Source organism: Haemaphysalis longicornis, unplaced genomic scaffold (genome assembly GCF_048455015.1).
Source record: "Haemaphysalis longicornis isolate Haplotype H1 unplaced genomic scaffold, Haemaphysalis longicornis Haplotype H1 scaffold_26, whole genome shotgun sequence".
NCBI lineage: Eukaryota > Metazoa > Arthropoda > Arachnida > Ixodida > Ixodidae > Haemaphysalis > Haemaphysalis longicornis.
In genome coordinates this window covers 2054695-2079778 of record NW_027526319.1, presented here as the reverse complement: position 1 = coordinate 2079778, position 25084 = coordinate 2054695, and the positions used below count along the sequence as shown (strand labels likewise).

Below are 25084 nucleotides of genomic sequence, written 5' to 3'. Positions count from 1 at the left end.
CCATGGCATCATTAACTCCTTTCTCATGTAAGCCACCATGGTCGGGACTTGGGGACAATTGTCCCCAAGTTGCACGCTGCACGAAATTAATTTCGTGCAGCGGTAACAAGCTATCACTCGAGCTACCTGCGCCTGCGTGGGCCACTTCGCGGCCGTGGCCGCCGCCTGCACAGCGACCGTGCAGCTTGCTCAGTGGGCTTTTCGTGCCTCCGGCGCGTTTCCGCATCCAATGGTAATAGAGTAATAGAAACAGAGTGCCTGGAATCGCTGTAGAACTTTGGTCGCGGCCAGCTGCCCGATGAGCTGACGAAATCACGGCGCCTCCGCCGCCAACGATCGGGTCGTTCGTTCTCGAAAGCAGAAGCTCCGCCCTCCGGCCCTCCGATTGGAGCGGCGAGCCAGCAGTGCGGAAGCGGCAAACACAAACTCGTGATGTGTTTGGATGTTGTTTATTTACACTTGCGCGTGGTCCTCTGCTGGCCGCTCGGTTGCGTTTCGCACACTTCAAAATTTATTTTAAATATGTTCTAGTCTGTATTCACCGCTGATATTTTGCAGATGATGTATATGTGTTCCCACCAATCTATCTGCGAAGTTATCTCGCCTTCAAAATTTTGTGTCAGTGCCCCTTTAAGACTGGCTATTGTGCCTGCAGCGGGAAATGTAGATTGTGCGAAATGTTGCTGGCACTGCGTCTCCATTGGCTGGTCGCGACCGTGTGTCCATTCCGCCGCCATTCCTTCTTCCGGTAGTCATATTTTAATACATACCTCGCCAGTGCATTCTTTATTCGTATGCTGTTAGGTTAGGTTAGATCTAAGCGAATACAACCGCCGTGATGGCTCAGTGGCTAAGGCGTTGCGCTGCTGAGCACGAGGTCACGGGTTCGATTCCCGGCCGTGGTGGCCGCTTTTCTGACGGAGGCGAAAAGCAAAAAACGCCCGTGTGTACGAGATTTCGGCGCACGTTAAATATCCCCAGGTGGTCAAAATTAATCCGGAGACCTCCACTACGGCGTGCCTCATCACCTGTGCTGCGTTCGCGCGTTAAACCCTACAATCAGTCAATGTAAGCGAACATCTAACCTAATGAATCCTAACATAATCCAACACATAAAAGAACGTTTCGAAAAAGCAAATAACATAAAATGGTGCAACAGAACCGATTGGGTCTCTCTTACCTATATGGAATATTTCAAATAAATAAACACAACAAATCAGGAAAAGAAAATCACAAGAAAAAAGTTAATAAAAATCAACAATAAAGAAAATAGGACCGAACCTTCCACTTCGCGATCACATATCAGAGGCCCACCAACTGCGCCACCCTAACCACGTCTGACTGCCCTACATGCTAAGGCAGGCATACGAGTCACCGTGATTTAAGCCTGAACAACCAATCAGAAGACAAGGCCGGCGTAATATCCGTACCGGCTAAACATCCGGCTGCTGGCAATATCTCCATTTCCTTATTTTTGCAGTAAAACAAAAAGGAGCAGTGATCAGTAGAGAGAAATGGCTGTAAGCGTCGCTTGGGTGTCTTGTGGCGCAGTTGTCTGTGGCATCATTTTCCTAAAGCACCGGACACAACATCGTACAAAAATTTCAGAATTAATTACAGTAAAAGGATATTTAATTACAATAAATGGCGGCAACTTTAAAACATTTACGTTTCACATCACGTGACATTTTTGTGTTGTTGTGCGGCTTGGTTTGGTATACAAGGGGCCGCTTTGTATAATACCGCGTGAAACTACTCTTCTGAACTTGTACAAGTGCTCCAAGCACGAGAGCGGTGGCCGGCCCGGAAAAAGCGCACGCCAGCGCGATCTGTATATAGTTGCGCCTCGGATATTTGCCGAGTGCGTGTACACATCCGGCCCGGCTCACCCGTCTCTTTGTTTTGACACCCGCCTTATCGCAGGCTGAAGTGAAGCGGTGCTTCTGCCTTGCTTGCTCGCTAGGGACGCGTGCAATGCTTTATGTATGAATCTGTTTGCGTCGGGATGAACACTAATCTTCAGCGGCGGGGGAGAGGTTCGGTTATGTTACGACCGCAAACTATTTGTGTACGCCACTAACCGTGGTTCTGTATTCTCTCTGCATGATGGTCGTTATACCATCAGGTTTAAACGCTCGAAAATCAATCAGCAGCAGTGGCCAGAGCCATGCTTTGGGCAAGAAAACGCTTAAAAATGAATAAACCGCAAAATACATGCTTGCAGTGGCCGCTTTCTTTGGTAGTTGTAATTGGTGCTCCGGTTAATTGAGGACGTGAACCGATTGGGGGCCAGTTGCTTCAAGGAGCCATGAAGAGAAAACAAAAGTTTGTTTTATTCGAAAGATTAGGTGTTTCATAGTACCCCAAGCGCTTTCCCGGAAGCAAATGATGCTTTATTCACTGAGAAATACGGCAATGTAAGCCAAACTTTTACATCTCCCGCTTAAATTGCACATTTGGTGACGTGAACAATGGCGTCATACGAGCCGGTCCATGAAACAGATACTTAGTATGTCGACTCCATATAGCACCCACACGCGGGAGTCAGACAGGAACCGAAACTCGTGCCGAAACCAAGACGGCGGCCATTTTAAAAATACTAGTAAAACCTAGTGCACCCGCAGCCCTAGTCATGGAATCACCTGATCTGGAGAACAAAACTCTCGCCGAGGAGCTCGGGCTTGCATTTAACAACCTCACACCACTTGAACACTCAATGCTTCTAAGTGCACGAGCGGCAGGAGTTGTGGGATACGCGGTGGACGGGAAAGCGACCATTCCGCGATAGCCACAACAGACGAACGCCCTGCCGTCGGCACCGCTGCCTCGTCAGCCCCGTCGCGACGGACGAATACAAACTGGTACGTACGTGCAGTATTTTTATTACGGTTAATAATAGTTCAATTTCAGCAGCAGTATCGCTTATGCCAGTTGGCCGGTGTCGTGTATGGAAAGCCGTTCGCGCGAGCTCTCTGCTCCGTCCAGAAATATACGAGCGTCAATGCGCGCTGTGTACAGCATTTTTCCCCCAAGGTCAGAGCGCTTTGACGGCGATTTGACGAAGTCGGCGACGAGCGCCAGCATGTCCCAGGAGTGAGGTAACGTAAGGGTCCCTGCCGTAATCAATTCGTCGGAAATTAAGCGAGCACACTCGTACTTCATTTAGCTCCCTTTCTCCTCCGTTTGCAAAGTTCACAAAACGTAGGCACTTGCTTCGCCTCGGTTCGTCGTTTGGCAGCACATGAAAGGAGATCTCTTCACCGGCCGGGATGTCGCACTCCCTCGACGATTTGCCAGTACTACATGGGCATTTCAAAACGCAGCAACGAAATTTCATTGTAAAGTACTCGAACAAACTGAAGTTTTCAGTGGTTGTAAACTAGAAACAAGCTCGTAACGACCGCAGCAAGCCAACACCATTCGAAACATATGCGACGACTGGCACTATCTCGTCGCTTCTTGCTGTTCCTTACTCCCCCCGTTTCTATTTTTACCTTTGCTGGTTGGCGATATGACGGCCAACATCCTGTCAAGGGATTAAGATAACAAGCAGGGTCGCGGCTGTACGTGCTGGAATGGTTCGTCGGCCCCTAAGAGCCTCGAACCCGAAAATTTATCTGCGCGACGGCGAGATGTCGAGCTCGGCCGGCGGTAGTTTCGTACGCATTGGCACACACGCTTGCGTGTTCGTTCAGAAATTCAACCGTTTACTCCACCGTTCTTTGTCATAAAAAGAATGTGCAGTATGTTTCACGGGCATATAGCTCGCTATGCAAACTGTAAGCCCTGCCTAACATGCGTTTGCTTTTGCCGGCCTCCGCCAATCGCAGAGCATTCTCGAGTGACATCATAGGTTCTGTTGCGGAAAATGAGCTGGTGGGTCGCATGGTCATTTCCTTTTGTCCTAATTATGTAGCTAGCTTATTTGAGCGAAGTTTGCCTTATAAGTGGTGTCGTTATGGTTCTAACGAGGCAACCTTTCGAATGAACCAAACTTGTGTTTTCTCTTCATGGCTCCTTTCAATAGAAATCGGGTTTAACAAACAAACTTCAGTGCATTATCATGAAAAAGAAGGGTATCGCGGCGTGACACGTTATCCATTGGTGATATTGTAGCGATTGGTTTCGTCCTATATATACGCGACCACTGCATATCGGTTCCCGCGATGAAGTACTCATGACTCTGGAGGCTGTAGTTGTACCTGTGTAATTTACTAGCGATGACATTTGCGTTTGCATGTCAGTGCATACGATTCGGAATGCTGCACATTTTTATTTTTACACAGGAAAATGCCCAAACACACTTAGCGGAACATGACTGAGTGGTTACAGCATCCCGGGGTCTGCACCCATCTGCCAGCCCCTAACTCTGTCGCCTCTTCCGTCCCACCCCCCCCCCCCCCCCCCAAAAAAAAAAATGAGATTTTTTTCAAAATCTCCGCTTTCTAAAGAGACGGCACAACACAGAGTGAAGACGGCGTAACAATATTCCACACTAGGCCTCTCATTGTCCACAACAACCAACCGCAGGTATCGACATGAAAGTCTTGCGACTCGGCTCTCTCACTCTCATCGAACAACTCCAAGTGTTCATAAAAATACACCAACGAACAAACCAAGAAAACGTGACTGAGTGAGATTCCCGCAGCGTTGAGCATCAAATCGGGCCACTCGTTAAAGCTCCATTCCTAGTACAATGCCCTTAAAAAATGACCCTCGTGCTAATCCTTTTCTTTATTTGTTATTTGTTATTTTATTGTTTAATACTCTTTGATTGTTCATTTGTAATGTAAAGTTAATTCAGCCAAGTTCCGCAGGTTTTTTTGAGTATTTTTGTTTATATTATGCGCTTACTTGAGCCAAGTATGATTCTAGCCACAGCTGCTTGCAAGAAACTGATAATCGAGCAATTCGGGAATGATGGAATGGCTGCATATGACAGGTGTGGCATTTCTGAGGAAGCAGAGAGCTTAAACAACTCTGATCCCCCAGAAACAGAAACCGTAAAGTACTCGTGCGTGAACCATTCCAGGCACAGTGGCGAGCAGGCGAGCAGGCGACAAGACGAGTGTCAGATTATCGAGTTGGGTCAGCCAGATGTGCACCCGTCCCCTCGTTATCTGCGGTACGCTATTCGATGATCGCGCTAACACGCACTTTTGTCCGACCCGGCCACGTCTCTCGCACTCCGTTTAAACTTTGGAGCACCTGTAGGTAAAAACCTTACTCTGCGCATGTGTGTAAAAGACAATGCGTGATAGCTACCCTCGCGACAAGTAAGCCGACTTTCTTGATCACGTATTTTTTCAAAGTGAAAGCTTTACTGGGCTAGTCCAGCGAGTCTCGTCCTGCGTGACAGTTGGACCTTGAAGTGATACCGTGGGACTTGTCGCCGCGGTAGCGCGCAGCCTCGCCACCTGTTTCCACGTGAATGATCACGTGAGTCGACGATCGTTTGAAAAACTTATGATGCTGCTCTCTCTGCCACCTTGCATTTCCTCGCGGTAGCCGGGACCTATTGTCGACGTACTAAATTCACAGTGAACTGTGAAAACCCCGGAAGTCTTTTCCGATTGGCTCTCAATTTTTGTGACATGCTTCTTGGTGACAAAGCGGTTTTGTGTGCTTTCGTCATTTTGACGTTTCATGATACTTACTGGCACAAGACCTCACGTTTGACTTGTTTCGCTTTACTGAGAGCGCCTAATTCTTGGCCGGCAATGCAAAACTAGACGAAGTGCAACGTACATGACAATACAGGCCTGTATTTGCTATTCAACAAAAATGCGCCTGGTATATCACTCCCTCCCTGTGATTGGCTGAGAAGGCGCGACGTAATTTAGGTTGTTGGCGGGAAAAATTACATTACACATTGGGAACTTCCGCTTGAGTAAACGTGACGTGATGTTACGTAAAAGCTGCAAATGGCGGATCCTGTTGCAGTGAAACATGCAAAAGTTCTCATTGAGCTTCGGCACAGTCAAATCTCCGTGAATTTGCAGCTGCCGCCGTTTCGCATGACGCGCAATTTAAAACTGTGATCTAGAAACATAAACAGTAGTTTTGACTGTTTTCAAGTCAGCGATAACTACTATCAAAATAACGTCACGTATTTTGTTTTTTATAATTGCCATTAAAACAGTAAATAATTGTTTGGCGTAACAGTAAAATATGAGGGCAGTACAAGCCTGTTCAATATGAAGAGCCCAACGCGTGGCATTTGTCCGCACTCTTCCTGAAAAGCTGGTGGGTCACATAATAGATTTCAAGATAAAAACAACAAAAGAGGCGGCAGTTTTATTCATTACTGCGCTCATTGAGTTCGAGCTTGACGCATGAATGAATCGGCGGCATCGGCACGCTCAACCGTTATCAGGCGTAGCGTATGGCGCTCCTTACCGGGTCACACAAGCGATGGTCATAGCCGTCTTTTTCTGTGATCACCCCATAAAATTGTAGCATAGCAGCAGACCACAGCGTGGCGGCGCTGATGGCCGGGAGGGTGATGATGCGCCAGAGCTTGCATTGAAGCAGAGAGCTCAGCTATGCTACTAGAAGTGATTGAAAGGAATAAATAGGTTCAGCAAAAAAAATCTCGCCATATCCACGGAATGAATGATGATAAGTGGGGCGAAGCTCGAGAGGGGAGATCATCGATAACCGTAAGTCTCCCGTGAAAGTTCGCCCATTACATCAATAAGAAAGACGTAAGACTGTGTGCGTACATTGTACAAATCAACTTTTATTTTGTTCTTTTATTTTGTTCTTGTTCGTTTGTTGTTGTTGTTGTAGGGTTCGTGAGACTGCAAGCAAGCGCTCGTATCGGCAGGCAAACCCCGATGCAGTGAGAGCTCGCGAGGCGGCTGCAAAACGCATCAAGCGAGCTCAGCACGAAGCTGGCAACGCGTGGTTTAAGCGCGACTTTCTAGACGAGATATTTAGGGCGAACTTGTGCTGGAACAAGACGAGCGGAAACGAGCAAAGGTCCTTGCGTCTCGTTCGATCTCCGAGAACGACTGCCTGCGTTCGTGGCGTGATCTCCTGCGTGATCTCCCCCTCGCAGTGCACGTGCGCTCGCGCTTCCGTTGGCGAACACAGACAGGCTCGCGCTCCCGGTGCCAAGCTTGCGCTGCCGGTTGCTGCCGGTTCTTGCGCGTGCAACGCGGCCCACTTTGCGAGATCTCCGAAAGCATGCGGCGGTCACGTACCACGAGACACAAGGGATGGACAGACCCATGGCTTTAGGAGCTTCGCCCCTAAATGTTTTTGTGATGTACTTGAGCTCAACACCCGCCTGTTGCTAGCTTTTGGATCAACGTTACTCTATCGCTTTATGGTTCTGAAGGCACTTTTAACCTATAGAAGTTCCTGTCTCTTGCAAACCTAACCTCCAGTCGTAATTTTATATTACATACCAAGTATTTTCATATCTTTAATGCGCAATACTTCATAGCTTGGTTGTTATCTTTATCAAATTACACTGGATGTCATCATAGCCATACGTGCATCACGTCACTGATTGATTACGTGTTGCTTACGCGAAAAACATTGCGAATTTACCGTAAATTAATGCAGGCGAGAATAGGCACCTGTCCGATGCTTCATTTCAGCCATTGTGCAATGAACGGAAGGGGCGAGGACGCTGGTCCATCTCCGCCGAGCTGATCATCCAAGCTTTGACTTGCAGAACCCGGCCTTGCTGAGCTAAGCAGTAACCTTTTAAATTGAATGCTTTCTCAGTGGGAAAGTCTCCGGCAAAAGCTAATGCATTTCCTCACGCACCGGCGGGTCGACCGAAAAGCTGTAAGGTGGCTGGACACACGACGCGGGTGCAAAACCGAGATTCGATTGTGTCATAGCGGGTGCTTCAGAATTGTGAAAAAGGAACGGTTCTAGACAAGACAATGCATGCATCCATCATGAAGGAGTACAAAATTACACCTTTATCTCATAAACAAGGTATCGGTATACATTTACATTGTTCGTGATCGCGCTCTCTTAGTGTGCCAAAAGTTCTTGCGTGAGTTCTTTCTTCGTGTGCGATTTTGGTATTTGAAGATTTGGTGGTTCCACGCAGTTTTACTGAAGATCGGACGCACTGTTAGCGAAAGTTTTGGCGCGAATTCACGCAGTTTTGCTTCGAGGAACGTCTGTGAGAAACATTTTTAGAAAGGCATTGTAAAGTTTTTTCTTTTTCCGGTCACTTCCTGTACCATTAGCTATTAATCTGGCAGAGATTCTACTGCTTAACTGTTTTTACGGGTCTTTGCCGTGCAGAGAGCGCCGGAAATGCTTCAATGCTTTTAAGGACACTGGTGTGCCTGGACCACCGATTCAGAGCCTCATCAACGGAAATGCCAGCGCATTTTGGAAACCGGTGGGTCAACGCACTGTTTGTTCGTACCGCACATTGGATTCAATGCCGGCGCATCATATTTCTTGTTCTACGCCACCGCATAGATGAGTTTATCGCAAACGAATATATACAGCAAATAATTTTTGTTTCACGTCCGTGTCTGACTTCCGCTTAATATTCTTATCGCACACGCAAACATATTATTTTCTTGTGAGATAGGAATATTGCTATTAAGTGGCGGAGACGCTGAATGTTGTTAACTCTTCCTGGTTTCAGACGCAGATCGAAAGTCTGGCTCGATGGCTGAAAGAATACGGGGACGTTTTTGGGTAAGTTAGATTACTTGCTTTGAGTTACCAATGCGCGTTTTCCCAACACAACACTTACTAGCCTTTGTTGCAGACCATCGGGTGGGCTTGCTGACTGATGTGATTGCGCCACACATTTTGAATCAGTACGCAATAAACGGGTGAAAGGTGTGAAGAAAATTTGTCGCCGTGAATGGCCCTATCCCACGTGTGAATCACATGTAAACTGCTTTTTAAGCCCTTTTGTAAACGGTTGCAGTAGGGCCAAACTTTTGTCCGTTAAGAATAAGCATGCCCTATCCTGAATGACTCGAAGAAAAGTCAGGCATCTGATATTTGGTGAGCGCCGTACCATACTCTTTTGTTGTGGCTTTATCAATACAACAGCTCGCTAATTACTGCACCCGCCGCGGTGGCTCAGTGGTTAAGGCGTTGCGCTACTGAGCACGAGGTTGCGGGTTCGTTTCCCGGCTGCGGCGGCCGCTTTTCTGATGAAGGCGAAAAGCGAAAACGCCCGTGTGTGCGAAACTTTGGCGCACGTAAAGATCCCCAGGCGGAAAAAATTATTCCGGAGCCCATAAACTACGGCGCGCCTCATCGCATACGTTGCGTCGGCGCGTTAAACCGTACAATCAATAAATCAATCGCTTTGTACTGCAAAGCAGTATATGTCAACCCCCGTCCCCCCAATTTTCATTCCGATGTCATCACTTTACTCGGTGCCGCTCCGGGGCATATCGTCACCACAGTCGACACCTATTTCACAACTATTTACCCCCTCACCTTCACCAATGCCCCTTTGGCAAGTTGCGCAGTCGGCAGCTAACGGCGGTAGTGCGGTTATGAGATGATTGCGAAAAATAAACAGAAGCACGAATGGGCGTAAAAAAATCACTGACGATTACTAAACTCCCTACTTCGAAATTTGTGCTCAGCACGAGCTTCAGTCTTATCGGTCACGGCACATTTCGGCTGCGTCTCAGGGAGGGTTCGCGTGATCAGCGAACGTACGGCGGCGTGCGCTAATCGGCAGCTGCCTGGCAGTGCGCCGCCGCCGGCCAGCATGTTGCAAATCGTGTTTGAACCTCCCGCGGAAATGTCACGTGGTTCGGATTAGCCCCGCACAAGGCAGCAGTGAGCCTGTTGTTGCCTATCGTGTTCGAACCTCCCACGCAAACGTCACGTGGTTTGGATTAGTAGAGAATAGAACAGCATATGGGGAATGTGTCAGGGGAAGGGCACTCCTTGGCGGCGACACCGGAAACATGTATCAGAGAAAAGCAGTGAGAGAGAGACGCACGTGTCGTACTCCACTTCACCCTTCGCTAGACGCTCCTCTCCATTTTTTTTCTTTCGTCGTTACCGCGTTCGCTCACTGGGTTACGTGGATGTGAACAGAAGCTGCTCCCGTGAAGCCCAGGTAACGGCTGCCAAAGGGCTGCCCCCTAAAACGACCAAAATCCGCCGTCGCCGTTTCCACTCAAATTCACTTCGCCAAATAGCTCCGAATCCCTGCCGGTAAAAGAGAAACTTTCCCAGTTGGAACGCCGGCTTGAACTCCTATTTCTTATTCAGCTTGGATGGCCTTTCGAGCGACATTTTCCCGGTGTCTTTCACGCTTATTATGCGCCATCACCGGTTGCCGGTTTATTCGTGCATGGTTTGCGGTAAGGAAGGGGGGGGGGGGGGGCGTGCACGCACAGCTAGGCTTCATGCCGCTACCGATGAAGCGCCGGTTGTGCTGGTGGGAGATTTATATGTCAAAATTACATGGCTCAATGCGGTTAGTCGGCTGTCCTCCTCAATAGAGTCGTTCGGGTGTGGTTTGATGTGTTACACAGACATCTTACACACACAGTAAGATGCACACGAGGGAAGGAAAACGGACAGCCACATGTTTGTACGCGAGAGTAGAAATCAAGGGCTTCCAGGCTTTGTTTCGTTATGGAACGAATACATGCCGTTCATTTGTAAGAAGAAGAGAACGAATTGAAGCATTGTCCCGGACACAAGCGCGAATGGGTGCAAAAACAACGGAAAGCTTTCGGCGCCGCTGTTACCGCCTCAAGTTGAGCTCGTCGAGAAGCGGCGAATCTCTCCCGGATGAACAGCAAAGTGCCCGCATCGAACGCACGCGTGAGCCAATATCGCTTCTTCAGAGGGCTTTCAGGGGATGTTTCGACGGCGTCTGTCACTTCTTAGCAAGCGCACATGACCGGTTACCGGCTTATGCGTACGCAGGTTCGTAGTGGAGAATAGTGAGAGGAAGGAGTGGAGGCGTGGACGCGCAGGTATAGGTTTCATGCCCGTACTCATAAATGGCATGTCCGTTGTGCTGACGCGACGTGTAAACGCGGACGTTAAACGGTCCAATGGGACCTGTCCGGATTGCTTAGTGGTAGAGCGGCTTGGGTTATGTGTTAGGCTATGTTCAGATTATCGATGCAAAACTCGTATCGTGGTCTATGGACGTAAAAAATTCTATGTCACGCAGTTCGGTTGGCTGAGAGGTAAAATGACGTCATTCTTTAAAATTTATACGACCGGTGCGGCAATGGTCTGAACCCGGCCTGACACAAACAGTAAGATGCTTACGACACGGGAGGGACACAGGCAGTTCCATGTTTATCTGCAAGAACAAAGCTTGGATTCGTGTGATGTTCATTCGGCTAATTGGCTAAGAAATATGCTGCATCGCAAATTACGATAAACGTGTTTTGTTTCGCGCACTCTGTGGACTGCATCCAGCTTTGCAGGCTATCCATCTTCACAGAGTTAAAGGGCACTAATTTTGTTTCAGTGTGCTCATCTTAATGCCATTGTGGATACATGTCATTGTTGCTAGAGTGGGCATCTGCGTTAATTCCTTCTGCATATCCCTCAAGGTTCTTTCTGGGGGACGTTCCCATCGTTGTCATTAAGGACCTGGACATGATTAAGCAAATCTGCACCAAGGACTTCAGCAACTTTAATGGGCGTGGAGTAAGTAAACTTTCAACAGCTCATACACCTAAAAACTTTTACTAATGTGTACTCCAAATATACGCTAACAAATAGGCGATCGAAAAGTGAAACTAACGAACTGGTCTGATCTTAGGCTACACGCAAGTGCAACCAAGCACACCCTAAAATTTTCACCTAATGTACTTTATTCTGTAAAAACAGTCACACGATTATCTCTGGGGAGGCCACAATACTGCGCACCGTCTACGCCTTTGCAAAAACTGAATAAATAGCAATCCTTTCTTTATCCAGATGACTCACAGAAACTCGGAAAAGGATTTACACCAGGCGTAGGATAAGGAGGATAACAATGCAGATTGTGTAAGACAAGCGGTAGTAACAAGCGATCCACTGGTGTGATAACATACCAACGGCAATATTACAGATATTAGAGTATTCGTTAATCGAGTAAGATGTGCTTCAAATCGAGGTCCACAGTTCAAGTATCGCTGGTATGAAATGTTTTAGACATAATAAACATTTTTCATACGAGCATACTCTAGCTTGATGGCTTAAACGGCACGCCACATAGTCAAGAATTTAAGAAGAGCCGTTGCAGTTTGTTTTGTCGGCACTCTATACCAATATGCTCAAAAGGCCTTCCCGTTTCCAACATTCGAAGACAAAAACGTGGTATAACAAGCTTGCGGAATACCAAACTTTCGTGGAATTGCTCTCAAGCTGTCAATCCAGTGTAAAAGAATAACAGTGTACTTTCAATTTGAAAGACGTTACTTTAAAGAGAAAGTGCATATAAAGGCTTCATACTGTTATAAGCAGAAAAATGACATGATCAATCCGACGAGTTCCATTTTCTTGTCCGTAATTTCACCTAAAAGTTGTAAAGAGCTTACACTATCTGAATACTGAATACTATCTGAATAGAGAGAGAGAGGGTGAGAAAACGTTGTACCCGCCGCGGTGGCTCAGTGGCTAAGGCGTTGCGCTGCTGAGCACGAGGTCGCGGGTTCGATTCCCGGACGCGGCGGCCGCTTTTCTGATGAAAGCGAAAAGCAAAAACGCCCGTGTGTACGAGATTTCGGCGTACGTTAAAGATCCCCAGGTAGTCAAAATTAATCCGGAGCCCTCCACTACGGCGCGCCGCATCGCCTGCGTTGCGTCGGCGCGTTAAAACCTACAATCAATCAGAAAACGGTGTGGCTTTGAAGCTGCTCACAAGATAGAAATAATACTTTGGAGAAGGTAGCGGCCTGAGACTATGCGTTGTCGAAAGGTTGGCAGAGGTCTTAGGACACTACCTGCTCCAAAGTATTGTTTCTCTCTCTCTCTCTCTCTCTCTCTCTGTATATATATAATATATATAAATATATATACATATATATATATATATATATATATATATATATATATATATATATATATATATATATGTATATATATATATACCGAAAGATAGGTCAGCAGCCTACAACGCCAAAGGAGGCATAGGGGTGTGGTTAGGCTCTTTTCTTTTTCACTACGGTTAATGAAGTAAACATTTTTTTAACATACAGCAGACAGAAAGAAAAACACGCGCCCAGAGTGGGGACCGAACCCACGCCTATCGATTACATGTCGAATGCCTTACCAATTCGGCTATCTGGGCGACTGTGTTCTCCTTCACTTTCTGCGCTATTTATATTTACTAGAAGTGTATCTGACGCTTGAGGGTGGTAGCCAGCGCCACTCTGACTACACGGGGAAAAGGGGACCTTCTTTTCAACCCCCGGGGCGTGACTCGGACGTCTACAGCCTGTCATGAGTGGGTAACTGGTGGGAAGCCCTCTTATGCTACCTAGGCATCAAGGCTGCCAGAACCGAGACCCTCGCTAGGCTTTCGCAGAATAATATAGTAAGGAAATGAGGGGCTCGTTGAGGAAATACAGAAAGATAGGTCAGCAGCCTACAACGCCAAAGGAGGCATAGGGGTGTGGTTAGGCTCTTTTCTTTTTCACTACGGTTAATGAAGTAAACATTTTTTTAACATACAGAAGAAAGAAAGAAAAACACGCGCCCAGAGTGGGGACCGAACCCACGCATTTCGATTACATGTCGAATGCCTTACCAATTCGGCTATCTGGGCGACTATGTTCTCCTTCAATTTCTGTGCTTTTTATATTTACTAGAAGTGTATCTGACGCTTGAGGGTGGTAGCCAGCGCCACTCTGACTACATGGGGAGAAGGGGACCTTCTTTTCAACCCCCGGGGCGTGACTCGGACGTCTACAGCCTGTCATGAGTGGGTAACTGGTGGGAAGCCCTCTTATGCTACCTAGGCATCAAGGCTGCCAGAACCGAGACCCTCGCTAGGCTTTCGCAGAATAATATAGTAAGGAAATGAGGGGCTCGTTGAGGAAATACAGAAAGATAGGTCAGCAGCCTACAACGCCAAAGGAGGCATAGGGGTGTGGTGAGGCTCTTTTCTTTTTCACTACGGTTAATGAAGTAAACCTTTTTTTTAACATACAGAAGAAAGAAAGAAAAACACGCGCCCAGAGTGGGGACCGAACCCACGCCTTTCGATTACATGTCGAATGCCTTACCAATTCGGCTATCTGGGCGACTGTGTTCTCTTTCACTTTCTGCGCTATTTATATTTACTAGAAGTGTATCTGACGCTTGAGGGTGGTAGCCAGCGCCACTCTGACTACACGGGGAAAAGGGGACCTTCTTTTCAACCCCCGGGGCGTGACTCGGACGTCTACAGCCTGTCATGAGTGGGTAACTGGTGGGAAGCCCTCTTATGCTACCTAGGCATCAAGGCTGCCAGAACCGAGACCCTCGCTAGGCTTTCGCAGAATAATATACTAAGGAAATGAGGGGCTCGTTGAGGAAATACAGAAAGATAGGTCAGCAGCCTACAACGCCAAAGGAGGCATAGGGGTGTGGTGAGGCTCTTTTCTTTTTCACTACGGTTAATGAAGTAAACATTTTTTTCAACATACAGAAGAAAGAAAGAAAAACACGCGCCCAGAGTGGGGACCAAACCCATGCATTTCGATTACATGTCGAATGCCTTACCAATTCGGCTATCTGGGCGACTATGTTCTCCTTCAATTTCTGTGCTTTTTATATTTACTAGAAGTGTATCTGACGCTTGAGGGTGGTAGCCAGCGCCACTCTGACTACACGGGGAGAAGGGGACCTTCTTTTCAACCCCCGGGGCGTGACTCGGACGTCTACAGCCTGTCATGAGTGGGTAACTGGTGGGAAGCCCTCTTATGCTACCGAGGCATCAAGGCTGCCACAACCGAGACCCTCGCTAGGCTTTCGCAGAATAATATAGTAAGGAAATGAGGGGCTCGTTGAAGAAATACAGAAAGATAGGTCAGCAGCCTACAACGCCAAAGGAGGCATAGGGGTGTTGTGAGGCTCTTTTCTTTTTCACTACGGTTAATGAAGTAAACATTTTTTTTAACATACAGAAGAAAGAAAGAAAAACACGCGCCCAGAGTGGGGACCGAACCCACGCCTTTCGATTACGTGTCGAATGCCTTACCAATTCGGCTATTTGGGCGACTGTGTTCTCCTTCACTTTCTGTGCTATATAGATATATATATATCTATCTATCTATATATATATATATATATATATATATATATATATATATATATTGTGAGGACTGATGGCGACGGGCGCCTTCCTTCGCGAAGAGGGAGGAAATAGTGTGGGGATGGATTGAGTCAGGTGGCTGCATCGCTTGGAGGGACGAACTAGTGTGAGGGCCAATCCCCTCACAAGGGCGCATTTCTATGCATCACCTGTCAATCCCCATCATCACACAGTGGCCTCCGCCACTTCTTCATTTTGTAGATTATCATCATCATTGTGTGATCTGGTGTTCTTCGGCCCCGATCGCCTGAATAAAAGGCTGCCTCGAATCCTCGCCTTTCAATATACATATATAGATACATATTTAGGGAGCAGTAGAACTTTGAAGATGATAGAGAACACAAGAGAAGCAAAACTTCGAACAACGTAAAAGCACGATTGTTGCCAAGGTTTCAGCAAAGAGACTTGCTACAATCGTGCTTTTACCTTGTTCGAAGTTTTTCTTCTCAAATATATATATATATATATATATGTATATATATATATATATATATATATATATATATATATATATATATATATATATATATATATATATATATATATATATATATATATATATATATATACATATTTAGGGAGCAGTAGAACTTTGAAGGTGGTAGAGAACACAAGAGAAGAAAAACTTCGAACAACGTAAAAGCACGATTGTTGCCAACGTTTCAGCAAAGAGACTTGCAACAATCGTGCTTTTACCTTGTTCGTAGTTTCTCTTCTCAAATATATATATATATACACATATATATATTTGCCCTGAAGTCCTACCATTGAAGCTATATGTTGCCATCAGTTCTAAGCGTATTTGTTATAATTAGGTCGCGTTGGAGATGTACCACCTAGGAATTCACGTGTCATATCCAAAAGTGGGCTTTAATGGAAAAATTGGGGTTACAGAAAACTGCTGTAATTCGTGGTTTATTAATAACTATAGTATTAATGAGTATAATGTACATTGTATACTATTAACACTCCTTGTACAAAGTAATGTACCATTGGGTATTAATAAAGATTGTTAAGTGATAAACGAAATATGTCTTATTTGTCTTTTTTTTACCAGCACATTTTACACATGTACGAGCTGCAGCCTCTCTTTTTAAAGCAAGTGGCGTTCTCCAAGGGAAGAGTGCACAAGGACACCAGGACTTGCATGGGCCAATTTTTCAGCCCAGCGAAACTTAAAATGGTATGGTGCCTCTTTTTTCAGATTTGAGACTGTTTAGCTCGTTTGCGGCCCTCTCCTCTTCTCGAGTGCTACACCTAAATATTCCGTCAGCAAAGGCTCTGAGTGTAGTTCGGCCACAAAATAAAAAAAGGCAGTGTGGTTGATTAACCCGGGAGTGGTAAATGTTTCGTTAGGTGATAGTGTCTGTAATCTAAAATTGTAATGGCACTTTGGAGTGCGAATGTACAGAAAACTCAATCTGGTCACCCTTGACCCTTTTTAACTGACAAACTATAGACAATCTTTTTGTTTTCGTACAGAATATTATCTCCAAAGCAGGGGAATTCTCAACTATTCATTACAAACGTATTACCGTTGTGGAATTGCGGACGCGTTTAAAATGCCAGAATTTCACACAACGAGAACTCCACTTTCTCACAGGTGATGCCTTCTCTAATGGACGCCCAGCGCCAGTTTATTGAGAACCTTGGTGTGAACGCGGAAGGAGGGGCTGAACTCGATATCACGAGCTACTGCGAGCAATTCACTTTCGACGTTATTTCGAAGATGGCCTTTGGCATCGACACGGACGTGCAGCGGAACCCGCAGAGCCCTCTGTTCCAAGTGGCACGTAGGGTTCTTCGTAACTTCATGGAAGGATACGTGTACCACATAAGCCGTAAGTGACCGTGCGACTCTAAGTGCCGGTATGTAACAGTAAGTTACTATATTTGTTAATCGTCAGTGGCCCGAAATCATAAACGCAATTTAATATTGGGTTGGCTCGTGCCCACAACTTTAGGCTTGTGAATATGACTCCATTCAATACCCAATTTTTTCTGACTTTACTAGGTAATCTGGTTTAATTAGAAGAATATTAGACCGAATGTCATGGTTACTGTATTGCGCACGTTCGTTCTACGGTCCGAGGTAAGGGTCTCGTAGTCTGACATTTGCTTTCAACAATCTGCAAAAAGCCAGATATAAGGACTAAGGAAGCTGTGTAAGATCAAGGTAGGAGGTCATGGTGTCTACATCAAAATATATAAACCCAGGAATTACACAAGAAATGCAAGGTCACACACTGCGAGGAACCACCATGGGTTTGAGCTCATTGAGCACGCTCACCAGACTGAAACGCTGTCGCGCAACTCCAGACCGCCTTTATTTCGCGGGTTGAGTTGCCCGTCACTGCTTTCGCACAATGCAAGGAGCGCTGCAGAGCCACCGGTTCTTAACAGCGCCTCGCAAGGTTGGTGAAATGGAGAATAGGCAAATTGCATGTATGCGCTTTTTTACCCCACGTTCAGTCTACGGTCAACCCCAGATCTTGCAGGAAACACACTAGAATGCCCACGAACTGATTGTATATGCTATACTTTGATGTAATTGTGACAAATCGGTGCTGAAGAAACAATCCATAAAACTGTGGTTTCATGGTGGTCTTCCAGAGAACCTGTACCACTGGCCATGGTTGCTCAAGCTACCCCTCAGACTTATCAATCTCTGCGTCGAAAATCCACTCACTGAAATGGCCAACAAAGCGAAGCTTGTAATCGAATTCCGGAGAAAGAATCCAGAGGTACTCACCTGTGTATTTGTTCAGGCTTTCCTTAGAGACTTTGGACTACAAGCAAGTTTGTGACTGCCTTTGTAGCAGTTTTTTCTGTGTATGTTTGTGCGTGTGTTCGTGTGATCGTTCCTCCTTTTTCTTTCTTTTTAACTGTTTGCGATATAAAAACCATAAACAACTCGATCGATCTCATAACTAGTTAATAAATTAGGTCTCGTCATAATCCTAATTGCAAACCCGCTATCGTAAACGTACCCACCGTTTTCTAAATACTGCTACAATATAAAACGTATACACAATAGTCAGATCTGTAGCCCTTATATATTAAAGTGACAGCTTAGGTTTTACTTTGATAAACGTTTTAACTAGATTGAAAACGTAAAACAAAAAACACCTACTTCACGCGCCGTGTGAAGTAGTTGTTGTTGAACAGTTCAGTAGGTGTTCAGGAACCCCACTTGAACCGCTCAGCCAGCAATCGCAGTTACCGCTGTAGAGGATTAAATTTTAATGCTCGCGGAGCTTTTCAACTGGTGATGACGACGATTGTACCTCATAAATGCTTTTTAAAGTGGCGTGTACAATTGTACCCGACATATCGCAAAGGGTTTGTGCTTTGGCATTTGACCCATTGAACCCTCATTATATGTTCACGAATCGACTGAAGCAACAAGCAACGCCATTATGCCCGCCTGACCAGATCGACCTACATAAAAAAATTTCCCTATCTTTATTTGCCTCCCTCTCTTTCTTTCTATCGCCTCCTCTCTCTCTCTTTTTCTTAATTTATCTATCTATCTCTCCATCTGACTCCGCTATTCATAATTTTTTCCAAAATTTTTTATTAGTCTGCTTTACTCTTAGCACTTCTTTATTGGGCCATGCAGACGACACAATACTAGTTCGAGTCATCAAAAAGTCGCCTTTTAGCAGACAACAATGATAACAATTTTACCGAAAAATTCAAACAAATAGCCTAGATACCAAAAAAAAACTGATGAAGCTCTGGCGACTCCTTATCTACTTTCCCATGAGGTCTCTATCAAGTCAAAATATAATTCTGAGATGAACTGTAGCTGCCTAAAGACCATAGCAAGGTACGTGACTCTGCAATTTTAGCAGGACATCTAGTTCTGTTTGATTGTATCCTTTAATGCTACCGCGCAGTCAACGCACTAAAATGCATGTTTTACTGCTCCCTTTATTGAGTCACTGCTGATGTCGTGTGCCGCGACGTTTGATTCTTATTTTTTACATTGTTTGGTAGAAAAAATGCTTTTATTGAGCATAGTGAGTTCAAAAAGGCTCGTTTTTAAGTAAAAAATTTTAGTCTGAATGTATACACTTGTCACTCACTTCAACCGCCCGGACCAAACCAGGTGGAAGAGTGCTTGAACGCAAATACACGCAGGAACAAAAATTTTATGAAACATCCCCCTCGCGAGGGGCACGGTCAAATGCAGAGCATTTTCGGGGGGCGCACGACCTTATGTAGGTGGGGGTTACGTTAATGTTGTTGCAGTTGTTGCTGTTGGTTGTAATTGTTGTTGTTGTTATTATAATTATTATTTTAATTAATGAGGAGTAGTAATTAAAAGGTCACGTGACATCATTTATTATCTGGTTCGAAAGAAATTGACAGCGAGAGCGAACGCTGAGAACCGCCCCATCACGGCACGACCGCGCCACGACCACGTCACGACTACGTCACGATCACGCCACAACTGTTGTTGCTCCCGCGCCAAACTACGACGCATGCGCGCCCCACCTGTTGCTGAACGCGATCCGAACACGCACAGAACACGAGAGGAGCAGCGGAGAGCAGGCGAGGAGGAGTGGGGGAGAGGGCGCACATGGAACGGCTGTCGCCGACGAGGCCGCGCGCTCTCCTTTGACTTCGGCGCCGCGGAGCGCAGCCGTGGCGGAGAGGAAGCAGACGACGCAGGCGACGCGCCTCCGTTGCCATAGCAATGCGGCGCATGCGCAGAGAGCAGTGGGGGTGAGATGAAGTGCGAAAGCGAGGAGCAGCGGAGAGCAGGCGAGGAGGAGTGGGGGAGAGGGCGCACCTGGAACGGCTGTTGCGGATACCGAGGCACGCCAACGCCGGGTGACATCGTGAGTTAAAGAAATGCTCTGCATTTAAAACGCGGCGTTTTGCCATAATGACTGCTTTAAAACGTATTAAATCTTTCTTTATGGCGAGATATCCGCGGAGGAAATTTGCAAAGCCTTATAAAGGTACATGTAACTTTGTAGATTTATAAATCTACATGTGTACAGCAGATCAGCAGTCTCAATGGCACCTTTTCGATAGTACAATTTGCGAAGTACATTTTGTTACAGGAAATACATACTTTCCGGAAACCGACGAACACGGTTGCTCTTGCGGCTTATCGTATTGTGAGATACATGAATCTTGCCTTTTCCAGAGGGATTAACTAAACGGGGAACGCTTGAACCCCCAAAAACGACCCACCAACCCTGAAAAAGGCCGACAAAGACACGCGGCTGGGCGGACAGCTATGAAAGATTGGAAATACGGCGTAGGGAAACTTCTTTTCAGCAAGTTTGACGGCCGGGTGAAAACATCTTATGGCTGTTGGAGGCGCAGCTCCGGCAGACTTTTTTGTAAGAGGTTCAAAAAATCTCAGCTGGTCATCGCTCATTAAAACTGCGACAGACGTTGAAGTCGTGGTGAACAGAAATTGACAAGACTGAGATCTTTTGCGTATTTTAAAGAAATATCTATAATTCACCTTTCAGGTGAACCGGCCCGACTTCGCCCAAATCCTTTTGGACAACGAACTCGGCCGCAGGAAGGCTTTCTGCTCTGGTGCTGGTGAAGAAAATAATAGAGGTACATGGTATATCTTGTATGTTTTATTTTCTCAAGCCAATTATGCACCCCGTTCTTCGTCCCTCAACTTCTGGTGGATTATTTTACGTGACTGAACTTTATATACTTTGCTTTCTGAAATATACAGGTAATAAGGCTGCCCCGGCTGCACTTTATTTTTCAAGCATACACCAAACGGTTATCGCGTGTTCCCGCATTATTGTTTCCCCATGGACTGCTGCGTATGGGTAGTGCTGCTGCAAATCACAAAATTAGGCCGTTTACGCCGAGAAATTTTCGCTCCGTTTGACTAATATCCTCGAGCTGTGAATAACATAACAGGCCATTAAACATAGGTGTTTTTTTGTCGAGCGCTACAGCTATCGCATCATTCAGCACCGATCACCGCGTTCCACTCTGCCATCAGTGAAATGCCACCAGTTGAGAATATGGGTATAACCGGTAAATCATATCCCGGGTTAGAGTCAATTTATTCTTGGAGAATCGAAGTTTTGACTGCGTCCGTCGCAAAAGTGACGGATCAATCAATCTTTAATTATTCAATTAAATAAATCAATAAATCAATAAGCAAATCAATCAATCAATAAAAAAATAAATAAATAAATACATAACTAAATAGATAAATAAAAAAAATAAATTAAACATCAATCATTCAATCAGTAGAAATGTTTTTGTTTTCGCCAGTACAGCCCTCAGGAAACGTGGTGTGTAGCCCAAAAAAGACGCTTTTTATGGCATGAGAAAGTGCCGGCCTGCCACACGGTCGTGACAGGTGGACGCACAAACGAAAGCAAAAATAACAATAGAATACTTAATGGCAATCGCATGCTTCATTATAACTGGTTGAGAAAATAACTTGATAGGTGTTCTCTCGTATCAATTATTGAAACATATCTTTTCGAATGAAACACAGCTTGTAGACTCCATTGGTTGTTTCTGAACGCCTGAACGTGTTAGGTCTGGTCGTTTCCAGTGAAGTGTACAAGTACCCGTACCTTTTGTCATGCATGACATTTATGCCCCCCCCCCCCAATGTAAGGCCTGGTGTGCAGGTTCGATTCTTCGCTGCCAATTGCCTCAGGTTGAAGAAGGCAATCGACTTCGACAACTTCGACAAACTCCGTTCAGTGACCCTTTCTGTGTGCCCAGGAAAGATTGAAGTTTCGGGGTTCTGGCCAGTTTGAGATTTCAGGCGAGAGTGTCAGTGCTTACACGCATTTGTTCTGTAATGTTCTGGCCAGACTGAACTTATGCCTTGCGGGCTACGAGAAAAATGGGTCTCCATTTCGCTAGGCCTCTATAGAGTAAAGAATAGTGCAAGTTTGGGAAAAGTGGGTAAATGGGTACAGTCCGAACGAAAACGAAGCTCAGCACTCCAGGTACATCAGCTCCTCCCCCATACCCTTCAAAACAGTTGACGCTCATGTTGAGGCGATAAGCTTCTTACGGCTGCCTCTCATGTCTGAGTAGAAGGGACATGTCATATTTAAAAGATATTGTAAGTTATTGTGGGATGTTTTCTGCCAAAAATCTTCGCTCATTTTGATTTGTGGATACAAGTATTGGTATCTGTCCTGCAGAAAGTTCGGCACAACGAAATATATTCTTCATAGGCCCAGGTTGAGAAGACGGTCGTTATAATTTTTCTGAGTGGCAGTTGGAGATTTGTCGTCACAGGAAGCATTGAGAGCAAGTTTTCGTGTTTCTTGGGCGACTGCGTCGTTCCCCTCCAGACCCTTATGGCAGATTATTACTGTGATGTGGACTCTATTCAGTGTGGAGTGGGAAATCTTATTGTAGTGTTCAGTAGCTTACCCGCATCCAAAACTCTATTGGTTTTTTGTACTGTGTAAGGATTTTTAAGCTTCTAGTCGATAGGCCCGACAGGCAAACCGCCGAGCGGATGGTGCTGATTTTCCACGTCTTCTACTTCTGTGAGTAGCAGGGTTTTGAAGTCACAACGATGGCCACGTAGATCATAAGGAAAATTGTTTCACTCATACTTTCTGCCACGCCGGAATCGTACTATGGATGTCGTTTTGAAACTTTCCTAGAAGGAATTTGGTCATGGCTTGTCAGGTGTTCGTGTGTAGGTTTGGATCTGTATCTTTTATTAGGGGAGAGCGTTTATGCAGTCGTTGTATCTATGACATGTTCATCATAACATTGAGTTGTATTTTACCAGTCGTGCCTCTATATTAACTAGGATTGCTCATTCGTTATTGTGTTTCCCAGCCACTCATTTTGTATCCATATTTTTTTTAAAAACATTTTCAGGACCGAATGTGAGCACTTTTCCAGTGACCGTGAAAATAGGAACCGTGGGCCTGTCTGATATGCTGCAGTAAAGATCCTGTTTATTTGGTAATGAGTGCGTATAAGTTTTCGTTACACCAGGATATAGAACATTCTGTTCACCATCAGTGCCTCCTTCATTACCAATGAGGACAGTAACAAGACAGTTCACGACTGTGATGGGAGACCTTAACGCAAAGGTTGGTAAGACGCAAATGGGAGAAAGTTCAATTGGAAACTGCAGTACTAACACTCGAAAAAGTCGAGCAGAATAACCCGTGGGAATATGCACAAAGAAATAACCTGAGGTTCATGAACAGATCCTTTTAGAAAAGAAAAAATAGGATATGGATTTGCAAAAGTCCTGATGAAACCAGAAAAAAGAATTTCACCTAATTTTAAGTAACAGCCCAGTAATTATGCAAGACATAGAGGTGCTAAGTAAGATTGGAAGCAGCGGTCACAGGATGATTAGACGCAAGCTAAGTTTGAGTCTCAACAAAGAAAATACGAAACACATGATAACTAAGAAACCCCCGATGGAGTCAGTCAGACCCAGATCAAAGTGTAAAATAACTGTTCAAAACACATTTGTGCTTCTAGTTGAGCACAACGAGGTCAGTGAAGACAGGCTAAGTGAGAACCTAACACCGGCAATCATTGAATTAGCAGCAGGTTTGGGAGAAGCAACATGTTGGTAACAAGCTGAAAATTACCTGAAAAGACAAAGCAACCAATTTCCAAACTTATTAACCTTAAAGGTCTAATACTGCAGATAAGACTGAAGTAGCCGAGCTTTCGAAAGTGATTAACTCGCACAAAGCAAACGAAATTCGTGCGTATAACCTGGCAGTCACAGCCATCGAGGAAACGATGCAAATGGTGGGAAGCTTGAAAGCAAATAAGAGTAAGCTAGCAATCGGCAAAGACAGGAAATACGCACCCGGAGGCGAGCAGAGTAACATAACGCACATCTTGGACGGGATAAAAAAATAGCAGAGCGATTGCACACCAGGCTGTATGCCAGTAACGTTATACCAGGGGAAACTGCTGATAGTACAAGCCTAACTTCCGATGCGCCACTAGTAACTAAGAGAAGGCAAGAAATGCTCTCAAAGTTATAAAAAGAGGATAAGCTGCAGGTGACGACAGCATAACCGTTGATGTTTTGAATGAAGGATGGAGATATTATTCTGAAAAAAAAAACTCACTGTAATATTTTCGGAGTGTTTGAAAACGCAAAAAGTGCCCATATCCTGCAAAACGCCAACATTAGTCTCATGCATAAGAAAGGAGTTCCAAGGTATCTTAAGAAATGTTGGCCCATTAGCCTATTCTCTGTTTTGTGCAGGCTTTTTCACAAACTTAGAGTAAGCCGCATAGGTGACAGTCGGTATTTACAACCCAGAGACCAGTGTGGCTATAGGGAGCGGTACTTAACCATGGATCACATTTTTGTTGTCAATTAAGTGATAGAAAAACGCGGAGAATATACTAAACTCGTTTATATGGTATTTATCGAGTATAAGGAAGCGTTTGACTCTGCACTCACCGCCGCCGTCTTAGAAGCACTAAACGACCACGGAATAGAGAAGACCTACACAAAACTTCTAGAAGACATATATGAAGAATGCACGGGTGCGGTAACCCTCCAAAAGCAAAGCGATAAAGGCAGTATGACAGAGATATACCATCTCGCCAAAACTATCCACAGCATGTCTGGATGGGGCGTTTAGAAAGCGTGACTGCGAATACGTAGGATTAAGAATAAAAGGGCAATACGTATGCAATTTGAGGACTTTGGTCGACATAGTATTGCCGAGTAAGACTGCAGAACACCTGCGAAGAGTGCTTGAGGACTAGGGCGTTGCGCTGCTGAGCACGAGGTCGCGGGCTCGATTCCCGGCCGCGGCGGAC

The 25084-nt window shown here is 45.5% G+C and overlaps 1 protein-coding gene and 1 non-coding gene across 2 annotated transcripts in view; one reads left to right on the top strand and one right to left on the bottom strand.

The window, feature by feature from the left end:
- The window catches only part of LOC144172791 (cytochrome P450 3A4-like), a 62566-nt gene that overhangs the window by 4645 nt on the left and 32837 nt on the right, over window positions 1-25084 (top strand). The window contains exons 2-8 of the mRNA XM_077701397.1: window positions 8278-8377; window positions 8633-8685; window positions 11550-11646; window positions 16338-16463; window positions 16884-17121; window positions 17894-18024; window positions 20779-20872. Coding sequence (XP_077557523.1) covers window positions 8278-8377; window positions 8633-8685; window positions 11550-11646; window positions 16338-16463; window positions 16884-17121; window positions 17894-18024; window positions 20779-20872 — 839 coding nt within the window. The remainder of the gene's footprint in view (window positions 1-8277; window positions 8378-8632; window positions 8686-11549; window positions 11647-16337; window positions 16464-16883; window positions 17122-17893; window positions 18025-20778; window positions 20873-25084) is intronic.
- On the bottom strand, window positions 15113-15184 carry Trnat-cgu (transfer RNA threonine (anticodon CGU)). Its single transcript has one exon. It is a non-coding gene; the product is annotated as a tRNA-Thr (tRNA).